The sequence below is a fragment of the Falco rusticolus genome, chromosome 12, assembly GCF_015220075.1.
Source record: "Falco rusticolus isolate bFalRus1 chromosome 12, bFalRus1.pri, whole genome shotgun sequence".
Lineage (NCBI taxonomy): Eukaryota > Metazoa > Chordata > Aves > Falconiformes > Falconidae > Falco > Falco rusticolus.
In genome coordinates, this window is record NC_051198.1 from 3,082,627 (window position 1) to 3,096,561 (window position 13,935).

General features: G+C 37.7%; 1 protein-coding gene across 1 annotated transcript in view; it reads right to left on the reverse strand.

Annotated features, from left to right (window-relative positions):
• Positions 1–13,935, reverse strand: part of FANCL (FA complementation group L) — a 30,378-nt gene that overhangs the window by 737 nt on the left and 15,706 nt on the right. The window contains exons 7-12 of the mRNA XM_037405024.1: positions 11,662–11,730; positions 3,795–3,945; positions 1,907–1,990; positions 1,249–1,294; positions 1,084–1,165; positions 172–288 (exon numbers count right to left, since the gene is read on the reverse strand). Of these exons, the coding sequence (XP_037260921.1) occupies positions 172–288; positions 1,084–1,165; positions 1,249–1,294; positions 1,907–1,990; positions 3,795–3,945; positions 11,662–11,730 (549 nt within the window). The remainder of the gene's footprint in view (positions 1–171; positions 289–1,083; positions 1,166–1,248; positions 1,295–1,906; positions 1,991–3,794; positions 3,946–11,661; positions 11,731–13,935) is intronic.

The following is a 13,935-nucleotide window of genomic DNA, read 5'->3' on the forward strand; positions in this document are numbered from 1 at the left end:
AGGGAGGTGGGTTCCCTTCCACTGCGAGCTTCTGTGTGAATTGGGGTCAGAAGACAAGAGGAAGCACAGTGACTGCTGCAGCACCCTTAAAGGATTTTGCTTCATCTGCAATTTAAGCGGGCAACGCTGATTTTCTGGAAAAACCAAAGTTGGCCCTGCTAATGACTTTACCTCAAACAGGCAAGCCTGGTGAAAGGGTTGTCCACATCGGGGATCATCACACACTTGATCGGGAGCGCTGCCGTTGAGGCGATAGGCGTAGCAGATTCCACAGTCCTTAGCAAAATCCTTAAAACACAACACGGTTTAGCTTACAGCGCGGCAGGGCTGGTAGCACAGAAACCACGTTCAACTATTTGTCTTTGCTTTTGCATTTTTTGTTACTTGGAGTTACTAAATATTTTTGCCTTCAATATATATGTTTATGCCATTATGGCATAAAGAGTGAGATTAGTTGCCAGATGTTCCAGGCTTTACACTCTGTTATATTTTATCCTCTCACCAAATTGCATCTGGTTTGACAAGCATTTTCATGCTCTTGGGCCCCATTGTTTCCTTTTTATTAAACACAATGATTTGTCATTACAGTTGGACATTAGACGCAAGACCTCCGTCAGATATTAATTTAAAAATTTCACAAGTGAAAGCGAAGCTAGTAATCCAGTGTTACAGCATTGTCAAAAATTAATTCCGAGTTTGTTTGAAATGCATCAGTATTTGGATGGCCTCTTGTCCCCTCTAAGCAGCTCTACCTAATTAGAACTTAAGTCATCAACATCCATAACAGAATGTTTGGATTTTCCACATCTCATTAGCTACTCTGGAACTTCCTCCTTCCCTTTTAATAGTGAAGCCTGTTATTAATCGCCTTACTGCTATGAAGGCCACAGGAAAGTGTGCACCTCTAATCAAAGGTTAACAAGCTCTGACAATTGTTGCTTGAAGTTCAGAAGTCCCTATGACAATATATTAATCCAATTACCTCTCTTCCAAGTCTCTTATTTCTGCTGGCAGTTATAAAGCGACCATTTAAGTTTTACGTATTCAGAAATAAGGACTGATCATTAACAAAAAGCAACTTACACTTTTTTCTAACGCAGCACGAGGTGGAAAATCAATTTCCAAGAGGTCTTTCAAATTCTGTAATAAACTGATTTCTGGATCCCTGCAGATGGGAGAGAGGGAGAAAAAAAGTCAACACTGGGAACGGCAAATACCGTTTCAGTTTCAGGCCTGTAGGATGCTTACCATAAGTGTATATTGCCGTTCAGCTTAACTCTCAAAGGGTTAACCACTGCAAACAAAGTACATCAATAATTACATCATCCTTAGGATCCTCCCCACCCAATTCAACCTCTCAGATTTCAGCACTCAAGGAGGAGGCATGGGCTGGGAGTTCTTAATTATTTAAAGTACTTAAGTCAGTGACTGCTCTTGGTTTTTAGCTGTGAGGAGTTCATTACGCTAATATTTAAAATATTATTCTGTTGAAGAGTGATCGTAGTTACCTTAAAAAACTGGTAAGAAGCTGTAGAACATGGAGTAAAAAATATTTCCACCTGCTATTAGGACATATGTAGTAAATTCTTATTTTTTCAAAAGAAAATTACATAAAAATATAAACACGATTGGGTTACCATCTGTAGGACACAGGGTTCCCTCTAAACTATGCTAGGAAAGCACTGGAAAATAGCATCACTCAGACAGGGAAACAGCATGCTATGGATTTAGGTTGTTAAACCCCCAGCATCTACTGTGTAAAACTCTCCTACACATGTATTCAGCCGAATTCCTGGCTCTGCCTAAGTGAAGTGTACCCCAGGAGCTGACAGCGCTGACACCAGCACACGCTCACCACAGCTCAGATTCTAGAAGAGAAACAAACGGTGCATGTCTGCTGCCTTACCGTGATCTGCTCCAAGAAAATAACACTCAGGGAACATGTTTGGATGCCGAGGATCTACCTCTACGTTCACCGAGACATTGTTCCCTACAACAAGAAAGCAACTAAGCCACAGGGGAAGCTTTTTGTCGCACTCAGTTATTTGAGAACGGAAGCATCAACCTTTTTTTACAAGCACTTTTAAATTGGTTAATCGAGGCTGGTTTTCATTATGATAAATAATAAAAAGTTGGTAGGTACCCAAATAAATTGTACAAAGTATCAGTATAGATTAAATACTCAAATTTCAATGGACTGTAATTACAAATAGCAACTGATTTAAAAAACCTGCCAGTCTTGAGTTTCCTTTTAGACTAGTCTTAACCTTAACACTTATTTCTGAACAATCAAACTCAAGCTAGATGATGTAATCCATTTGAAATCCTAGCAAAATTTTAAAGGTAGTAGAGATCAATTGTTACTAATTCCTCATTGCCTTTTGCAGTCAAAAAGAGAAGCATAAAGACAATATTAAGATGTCAAAGTCCCCTCCACAGCATGCTCCTGGACTGAGCGAGCAGTGGCATTATTCTTGAAATAGCAAATAATTTCCTTCTGCAAAGCATCCCATCATCCCCCTAAAGTCTGCCCTTCATCAGGGGTAAACAGCTCAAAACTGCTCTGGATGTACGTTAAAAACCTGGCAGCAAAACCAGGCGATACCCAACACTTTTTGTAATTAAGAGGTACGTTAGGCTTTCCCTCCTCGAAGAAACTGGAATGAATGAAATCAAAGTTTTGTCATAACCGAAGATTGTCTGTGACCGACAACAAAGGGCTCAAAGCCCAGGGCTGCCCTCCCCTGAACTAATGTGAGGCGCTTTTTGAGGCTTTTCTTTCCTTTTCATTGGCCTGTGTCAAAGTGCAGCAGGACCAAGACAAAGCCATCCTGACTGCAGACACACACACAAAAGCAGCGTTGTCCAACCCACGGCATTTTAGCCAGTTGCTGAACCTTTTCTGTCCTGTCCCTCCCTCCACCCCAGCCAAGGGGGCAGAGGGAGCAGCCTCAGCACCACCAGCTCCTTTCCTGCCTCCCTCTGCAGGTGATCAGCCCTTCCGCAGGTTTTGGGGACAACTGCTCTGCTTTGGTCCCCTGCACATTTGCCCACTTCTGCAATTACGCTGTTGGTATTTAGGATTTAAGCTACAAATCAGAACTCCTCTCTCAAAGATAACAGTTCCCCGCATTTCTGACCTCTGACAGGGGCAAGCTGCTCCTTTACCATTACAAGACTCCTCACCCTACATATATTAAGACCTTAAAATGCCAGACGTCAGCGTATGAATTAGGTACTTTTTCAGACGGTTAACACTGTAAGCCTCTAATTTCCTCTCTTCTCTTAATTTCTCTGTCCTTTCCACCTGCCTCTTTTAACCCCCTTTTCTTCTCACTTTTGACTGTACTCTAACATTCCTTTCACTCTTCCAGGACCGGATCAATCTAAAGCAATACTCTGTTAAAAAATCCGGAATTTGTGAAGGAGATAAGTGCTTCATCTAAGCTGAGTTCTTACAAATACTGATCTCTCTAGAGTTACTATGCAAGTCCTCATGACAGTCACATGTTCAGAAATACACAAAAACTGCCTGCAGCAACTTCAATTTTCTGGAACACCACAAAGTTGTAACTGATTTTCTAAACAGGCTGAGTATTCTGAGGATACACAAAATATACGCAAAAAAAATAAAATAAATACACGAAGTAAGAGAGTTGCGTCTTGTTGGTTTTCAGTGCTACCTTTCGTTTTCCTAACTGCAACAAGCACCATCTGATTAGATAAGCAAAGCTGTTTTAGCACCCTTGGTTCTGCTTCTCAAATCCACGGTGTTCCTTCAAATCTCTTCATACCTATTGCGATTCTTCTTTTTGTAGCGCTCCGGGTGGGATTTTCTGGCTCAAGCACCCATGTCTTCTCATCAATTTCATCCATGGCATCCCAGAATTCTTTCAGCGATTCTAATGCCACCAGGAATTGATTATAAATGTCTACTAAGGAGTTCTAAGAAAAGAAGAAGTTTAAACAAATTTCATATAGTTTCCACCTACAGACACACAGAATATTTAAAAAACAAACTAGGTGATACAATGTGATATAGGCAGCGTTAAAATCTAGTATCCGATTGCATCACAGTAGCTTAAAACATTGAACCTCAGGGGTTTTCCACTGAAGCAACCCAACGAGAGAATAGCTACACGCAGAGTACAAATAAGTACTCTTAATCCTGATAGTTCTAACATGTTGTGATATACGTACATCATACCTGCGTTTGATGGTGTTTTATATACTCCTTTTCAGAAAACTTCCCTGAAAACTGGTAACAATTATTAACCTGCATTGTAACTTGTAACAACTACTGTAAAATGAAAGGAAAAATCATTTATCTACTATCAAACTTCTAACATTTTAAGATTTTGTCTCTACTTTGGCTGAGCCCCACGGCAGTGGCACCAAATACAAATACACAGAAATATCCACATAACTAAAGTAGCTTATTTATTTTTTAACAACTCTAAAGAAAGATAGCCTACCACATGCCATAATTATCTCAAAATTGAGCAGTATAAAAACAGGTACTTAACATTAGATTTCAAACCATGCAAATACCGCAAGAGAAGGAGAAGCCATCTAATAATCAGAGGATTACACTCAAGGGATTTCAGTATTTGAGAGTGGATTAGATGGAATCAGAAAAAATCTTTCATTATACAGGACAACATACAGAACAGCAACGCAAAAGAAGTCTTTTTAAAATCATCTGTGAGCACAAAATAAGTTACTAGTTCTACAGGGAAAGACTAGTTCAAGTAGAGAAAAGAGTCAGCAGTCAAGTTAAAGCCCTTCCACATGCAGATGTCCAGAGGGTACAAAACACAAATGTAGGGAACCAAAAGAAAATGGAGAATGCACGAAAAGGAGAGAGGCCAGTTCTGTCTGGAGTAGCGCCCCACAGGGGCTTTGGGCCTGACCCAAGAGGGAATCGGTGGAGGAACTGGGAAGTGTCATGAACAGCCAAGTAGGAGAATACGGAGCAGTCAGAACAGGGCTTCGTGGGGAGGAGTGATCTATGGCAGGAAAAAAGTGAAGGTGTGAAGAAACCACAAAGGCGGCAGCGAAGGGAGACCAAAGGGGGCCGGGGGAGAAGAGTTTTGGAGACTTTCTCATAACTTGCTTGCTCAAATTGTTCAGCAACAGGAAACTCACGAGTGGAAGAAGAGGAATCATTTGGGAGCACCAAAGGGTACTCTGAAATCATTTCCGCAGAACACAACTGAATAATTAAATGCATGAGTCAAAAGCAGGACAGACAGGAGAGAACTAACCAGACTTCAGTTCGGATAAAGAGATTGTGAAGTACGCTTTGAAAAACAAAGAAAGATGTAACACGGGCCAGGTTTCAGGTATCTTTTGGCCCAGGAACAAGTTCTTGGGATCGAAAAGAAAAACCTTCCTTAAGAAGGTTCACTTCTTCAAGAGGCATTTTTCTGTAAATAACACGAAATACATGTGGAATGGTTTCCTCTAATGTTTAGTAATTATGTTCCTTCCTCCTCACCTGGACAAAAAGAAGCAAATTACATTAACATTCTCAGATGAAGAAACATGATTTTTACATGTAATAAGTTTTTACATTTTACGCATACGTATTTTAGAAAGAAACAGTGTAGCTCAGAAATAAAATGCTACCTTTTCCCCGCTGTTATTAGATTATATTAAAGTAGGAAAGCACTTAAGCAGAAAAGTGTGAATACTGCCAATCTCAAAATGTAACGCTTATTATCTTTAAAAGCATTTTGTTACTTTCATAATACCTGAAGTGATATAATAGTGTCAGTCACTTAACCACATCTTAGAGTATAATATCTTCATCTTAAGTACTATTATTTCCAGTATTTTAATAATTTCCACACAGTCCTGAAATGTGATCTTTTGTGCTCTGATGACACTTAAATTAATAGCATAATTTTCTGGTACTTGCAACAGTTGCTTTCCATTTTGATTTTTTACATTTTTCTATATCACATACAGATAAATCCTCTAATAATCATTTTTATCTTTATCTTCCGGGAATTCAAAGGGTTTCACTAGAAAAAAGAAACATCAAGGGATTATAACCCACAGATAAGTTTTAAAATCCAATTAATTTTAATACTAATTGTAATTTTTCAATGATGTTCCTTAAAAAGGTAGTTAAATCTTTTTTTTTTTAAACGTACTGTTCATTTGATCTTATTTGCATGCTTCACTGATGTTGCCAGCTGTCTCCTGCTATATACATAAATGCATCTCTAGCTATTTACATACACCGCATGCTTGTCATGCAAACCATGGAAACTATAACATCCCTTTTTATTTTAATAACCAACTAATTTTTGGTCATTGCCCAACACTTCTCTAAAAGACTGCCGTCATGCTTTTTTTGTTTGTCTACGCTACACCCAGATAGTTGCTAACAATGTCAAACAGCACAAACTCTTTGTTTCTTGATCACTTTGGTACAAATGCGTTAGAATTTGCATGAAATATGCCAATGATTCTTTGGAAAAGAAGATGTTCGTAGTCCTGGATCTTATCGCTGGCTGCCTTGACTCTAAACAGCACTTGCAAAACCAAACCGGTTACTCCATCCTCTGTATCCGTTAGGTTTCCATGCTCATCAGAAAAAAACCACACATTATAAAACCAAAGACCACTGTGTCCATTTAATCCTTCACAACAACCTAAAACAAAATGAAGGTGTTTTTAACATATAATATGAACCTTGCATTTTATTTCCGACTACTGAAGACCGCGACATCAGCTGCCCATACGAGTAGTAACGAGGTAAGGAAATGCTAGGACTAGAGTAGTCACAGCACTTTAACGCGGGGGTTTTGAGCTGGGAACCACAGTCTTTTCTAACTTGATCTTGTGCAGGAGGCAGCAGGGAGGGCGCGGTCCGACCTGAAACACTGCGCATGATTCTGACCAGACCTCCTCAAGCAGACCAACCACAGCTGCGACAGAAGCTTCTAAGATGAGGAATGGGGAGTCTACCATTAGACAAGGCCAAAAAACTTTTACTGGTTTAGACTAGCAAAGCAGTGTAAGAGGAGATGTGATTCTTAACTACTATTATCTACACTACAGCAGCCGTAGGAGATTAGACCTAGAGCTCAGGCTCGTTAAAGGACCCATCAAATCTGAGTTCCTACGAAGTCAGCAGTTGGAGCTCACTTGCTGTCCCTTACAGCCTGAGGTCCGAGAACACCTGACACTGCCCGGTCACCTCACTACTTGCAAGTGGGAGCTTGGTAAGTTTTTGACAGAGCTACGCTGCATGATTTAATGATCCCATTCCCTTCAGCTCTCTATAATGACCACCACCGCAACTGAGCAGCCCAAAAATATTATTGAGCTTATCATCAAAATATATTTTCAGAATAGATGGCCTCACTCTGAGTTTTCATATGGAAAAACAAGAGAAAATGTTAGTTTGGGATACTCAGCTTGCGATCCTTTCATCTGGCTAGAGGACTGTTTTTATCAGAGCATCACCTCCTGTGACCATAGTTAAAGCTTTAAACACTAAACATTTCTCCAGATCTTTCAGATTTCAAGTTGTGAGTGTAGAAAACAGACTACTTAGGAATGACTTGTGAAAGTCACTGTAAGTGACTTCTGGCACTGTTCTCTCTCTCAACAAAGCATATATTCAGCCTCAAAGTCCTAGTTGTTCAAGGCTCTACGTGGCAAACACCTGACATACACTGATACAAGCTATACCAACAGTCTCCTTTGGACTGAACAGCAAGGAAATGTTAATTTGCAGGGCATGATTCTGTGATCTTAACTTCCGAAACAGGTGTGTGTAGAGACTGGGTTAAATTGGTTATTTTACAGGAAACAGACATGACAGACATGTAAACATATCAACTTCGGTGATTCTCCGGAAGTTTTAGAAAACTTTGACCCGAACATTACCTTTGTGCTACCAGACTATGTATCCTCCATTCATTTCAACACTGGTAGGAGATGAAGCACACACTTCAGTCTGTGAAAATCAGATATTCTGGACCTACCCATTTCCTAGTGGCACATACCTTCTCTTCTACCAGGAAAGACTCTCGTGTAGTTTTGCAACTTGTGTTTCCATTTCTATCCTCCACACCCTCATCTCTGTCTCATCACTGGTAGCTCCTCAGGCCAATTCTTCCCCCCTTTTTTTTTTTACTTTATTCTAGTTCAAACACTTTCCCCGATTTCAGCCCTATTACCCATACACTCTTTCCTTCAATTAAAGATATAAGAAGGAATGGAAAAAAAAAGTCACTCTACTCCTGGTTCTTATTTCTAGAGCCATAGAGGCTGGGAAGAATGAAGTCCTAAGTCTGTCGGTGCCTGCCATAAAATCCATGAAACCTTCCAGTTACTTTGAAGAAGTGCTACATGCCTATATTGCTGTTCTGCCAAATTTCAAACACCTGCCCTAAATCCTGGATGAACTAAATATTAATTGAACAGTAGTAAGAAAGTTCTAATTAAGGTAAATACAGCACAACTGATGAAAGATCAGGTTTTTTTCCTTTAAAAAAAAACCAAAGAATTTGCTTAACCCAACTTAACACAACTGAAAAGCATCCTAATGGAAAAGGTACAGCAGCCTAAATTCTAGGTGCAGTTATGTGCTTGCCCTTTATGAATTTGTAGACAGAACACAATTTAATAAAGCGTATAGTTGTTAAGATGGAAAATGGATCACCTGTATCACCTAAATAATTTATGATTCTTTAGATTTGTTTAGAAACTGTTTATTTGTCATGAAGAGTACTCTAACAATTCTCCCCCTCCTCAGCACAAATCAAACTGAGACACAACACTCTGAAATCTTTATAAAGTGTCTTGTCAACCACCTCCATTTTTTGTATTTATAGATGCATATAAAGCTGGTGTCTGTGAAGCTCTAAGAAAAAGCACAATTATGATGCATTTTATTGTGTTTTCATCAAAATAACTAAAGAATAATCTCATTCATACCACTGTATCTTCTAAATCTTGTACTACTGTTTCATTGTTGGCTGGCTGCATGACCTCATTAGTCATTAATTTCCACTCTCATGACCTTCATGTAGCCAACCAGGTGGGCAGTGGTCAGCACAGAAACAATACCCTGATGCGAGGGCAGCAGAATAGATGCACTGAAACGACAGAACTATACTTACAGTGTATGCTAAAATGTGGAGACAGCACATTTATCTGGTTATTTAGAAAAAGAATATAACCGAAATAAGTAGATGTTCTTGCACTTGTCATTGAGAAGCACTCTGCATTTATTTGGCACTTGTAACAGTAGCAGCAGCAGCAGCAGCATTGCCCTTGGTGCTGATTTCTTACTACTCTAAAATGTCTCCTCTGAGCCAGAATACACTGGCTGTTGCTGATCATGCTGTGAGACACCTGCACTGGCTACTAGGCTTGTCATGACGCACAAAACCCTACCATCTTCAGCTTGACATTGTGCAAGTTATAATTATTCATCCAAATGAATATGTCAGAGCAGCAGCAGCAGACCTCTCATCAGAGCAAAAGAAAAATACATCAAAACATTATCAACCCAGCAGGAAGACAGGGACCATAAGGAAAATTACCCATTTTTAATATGGATGCCATAAAGCCATGTCTATTATTATACCGGGGGGGGTGGGGGGGGGAAGGGGGGGAACCAACACAACAGCCCAACAACCCCTCAAGTTTAAAGTCCATGAGCACTGAAATAGGCAACAGCACACACATGGGGGTGGGGGAAATAAAAAAAATACAATCACCTGAAATCTATTCATATTTTCTTGCATAGGATTTTATATTCTAATAGTGCAACTGTGCACATTTAGTTAAGCCTTGTCAGTTTCTACACTAAAAATGACCAGCAAATATTAAAATTCAAGACCTGTCAGTATGAAAACTTCATGTTATTTTACTAGAAAATAGGTACAGCATGTTCTTTTTCCCTTTTATGAACCAAAATTTTCAACCACTTTAGGACCTGCTAAATTCCGCTACCAGTGGTGCTTCAGCATGATCGAAGCTTAACCCCTATTTTACCACGGCATGAAGGCTGCTCACTGCAGTGCTTTCCATGCATTTTCATAATAAACACAATTTGCAGAATCACTACACACAGTTTTACCCAGAAGTGTTAGGTTCATGTCACCCACACAGATAAGGTCCATTTTCAAAAAAGACTGTACAACTAAAGCATTTCTGTGAGCACAACACACAAGTTGCTGGTATTTGGTTCAGTATTACAGCTAGAATTAGTATCACATGATTTCAAAACAAGGTTTTCCGTTACAACCAAATGTCTATTGTTCATGTTTTCAAACAGTCCATAGGTAATTCTAAATGTAAAAATGTTTTAAGAATGTCATATTTTTAATAGTAATTTTTTAACTTGGTTGTAGTGTCAATATTAATAAATTCGCTCCCATCTTTAACTTGTCAAAGGCAGCTGATTCACAGCATGTTTTTCAAGAACGTTTTATTAAAACATAAGTCCAGCTAGTAGCTATAAAATTACTAACAGTAAACACAGAAAAGCAATGACTGTCAAGGATATTTGAAATGTTGTTAATTTGAGGCAACAGAAATTGCAAGGCTGTAAAATTAAGAAAATACTATTAAAATTATGCATAAAGTTTGAGGTTAGAAACAGTACTTGAAATCCTGACTGTAGTATATGGAAACCAGTTAATTTAAGGGAGAAACAGTATCTGTTCAAATTGTTCCAAACCATACCAGAGGATCAAAACTGAAAATTTCATGTGATACTAAATATATTTTTCATTTCCAGTGGTCCATTCTTGCAGTTATTTCCTCATGATCTCATATTATAGGATCTAGGGTGACACACAGAACCCTGAGCTTTGCAGTCAAAATCATGCGTCTGTCTTAAAATCCTTCTGCTGCAACCTTTCAGCCACGTTCCCTATGTAAATTTAGTATCGCAAAGACAGGCTTTATTGATGGGTAGAAATCCTCGCGAGAGTTAGAATTATGAAATGCAATCATTTATGTAAAATCTATTTTCCTGAATTAAATGAAATTAAACATCAACTATTTTCTAGAGACAATTCAAATTAACTTACATCTAAGTGGTCACATTTAAATCCATTTAATCAAGTACACATGCTCTATTAAGGAAAAAAAAAAGATACATGAAATAATGCAAGAGACTGAAAAAAAGACAACGGCTCTTAGTTCTTTCTATTAACAATACCAGTTAAACTAGAAAATCAGAATTACATTCTTTCCTGTTGTTCTTTTAATTGTAACCACAGAAGTTTTGTTATGAAAACTATACATGATAACCATCTAGGGGAGACCTCTTTTTTTTTTTGTGTCTGTCAACTTTAGAGAGTGCTTCTTTTCTGTTAGATAATCATTTCTCATGCATTTATTTTCCCAATATAATTCTAAAAGATATTTCAGCTGTATGAACAGCTTAAGAAAAAAACAGCCAGTATGACTGCAAAGCATACAACACGCAAAGTCTATCTATATGTGAAGGAAAATATTTAAAACTTCATCATAACGTTTACTTAAGCACGTGTAACAGTAAAATGCACAGAGGGGAAAAAAGTTGGAGTTAATAAATAGAAGTCCAACCCCTCATTACCACCTTCGTATTGCACAGGTATCTCTAGTTATTAAAAAAAGATGTATAGTACAGCAGTTTACCTGTGGCATCCAAGAAATAGCAAACTGAACAGGAAAATCCACAAGGCAATCCGGTGGTTCTGATGGATACTGAGAAAAAGAAAGGAAATACAGTTTTTCTTTTCTTTTTATTTTTTTTAAATAATTTGAAATCAGACCAATACTCAGCTGCCAAATTTGATAACGAAATACGAGCACTTCAAGCATCTTGAGAACTTGGCTCTTAGAGGAAACACTATGTAAAGCATTTTCATAAATAGTTATGAATGTTAATTATCATTTAAAGAAGAAATCTACTGTAAAGAGTTCTTATATATCAAATTTTAGTAAAGGCAAGAAAATCAGTTTTCTGTGTTCAGTGTTAACAAAGACACATTAAAAAAGAACTTAAGACAAAAAACCAACAAATATTTTAAAACTATTTCTCCTCAGTTACCTGTACTGAATAGGAAAGTTTAAAAACTATTAAAAACAAAAAAAATTCCAATAAACCCTTCATGAGTCAAGAACTAATTTTCATTTAAACCAGACTATTTGCTCTGATTGGCAACATTTTTTTGTTTTTTGAAAGAGGAAGTAATCAAAGTACATAACTATTTAGAAAGAGATGAATGAACACACGCGCAAAATTAAAACAACTCCCTGCCCCGAATGAAAAGGTACCAACAAGGAAAAGAAAAAACCAGCTGTATTAAGGAAACTGAAGTTATAAAAGTTTGAGAACTCAAAAGATAACCACTGACTATTCATTACACTTGTAAATCTTTTGCTGTTTAGCACCCAATATGAGATCTGTGGAAAAAAACTGTATTTTCTGAAAAATAAAGTAGAAACGGAAAGAAACATCTAATTACAAATGAACTGTATGTTTTTTAAGAGCACCTATCCAAAATTTTATTCACCTGAGAATCTGCCTCCTTTAGTCCTATGCAACCTTTCAAATTCTAACAGTGATGTACACAGCAGTTATAGAAATTATATTATTATTGTATCAACTGCCAACACAAGAAAATGTTACACACAGTCTTATTTGGGGAGACATACAAAAAAAAGTCCCAGCTTCCTCACAGAATTAAAAAGAGCTATAGACAAAGTAGAAGTTTAGCTGTGCTGCTTCCCATAACCATTCTCCATCCAATGTAAACCTCTAGACACAGAAGACACAGACACTGTCCCTACCTATCAAATGTCTGTCAACCAATTGATAAGAATTTTTGAAATGTGTCTTTATTTATGTAAAATGTAATTCTACAGTAATTAGTTTCAAATTGTTCTCTATGGCAAAGAGCAAAAAAGAGATACAGCTTCCCTAGCGTACCCATTCTTCATTGCTCTGATTTTAATAATGATCTAGTGGATTAATGGATTTCACATAAATTTGTTTCAACTTGCCTTTTAATTTGCTTTCATTTGTGGTTTCTGTAGGTATCCAATTTCTGAAGGCAACTCCTACAACTTGAGTATCTTGTGCTTCACCATTTTATCAATTTGGTGGAAGACAAGTAACAGTGACAGACCAAGAGAAGGGAAGCAACTAATTTGGACAGGAGGCATTTACAACTTACAAATGTACATCCACAAAAGCTGTTATGATTTCTTTTATTATAGTGTTACTGTTCGTGTACTGTAGGCATTGTAGTGCTATTGGTTTTGTATTGTAAGTATTATTTTTCATTAAATACTTCAATGCTTGCATAGACGCAAACCTGTTTTCAGTGTATAAAAGTATGCCTAGAACAAACTAAGTCAGAACAATTTTTCCATAGGACTGGTTTTAGGACTACCTCATTTAAATCCCAACAGCACTAGCCAATTATATGTTTACTTTCTTGGTAAGTAAATTCATTTTATGCAGCCTTTTGTAGAATGCCTTGGAATAAGTGCTTGCAAACAGATTCTACTAACTTTGTATTACTTAACCCCCATCCCCACCCCCAAACCAAAAAACCTACAGCACTTTTCCCCTTCATTTTTAGTCAAATTTTCTTTAGACCCCAGTATTGTACTGTGCACCAGATAATTGCCAAGAACTATGCAACAATGATTCTATACATATGTACGTAATGTTTTTAGACCTTGCGCAGTGAAATCCTATACAAATAAAAGGTGAGTGATTCCCCAGGAGACAGTATTTTAAAACACTATTCCAGAGCATATCAATGATATCACGTGTTATTAGTTACATTCAAATGTATATGCAATACATTATCCTATTATTTAGAACAATTTAAGCAAGCATTAAATGAAATATTTGTATCTTTGCGCATGCAGCTATCTTTACCTAGAAAAAATATT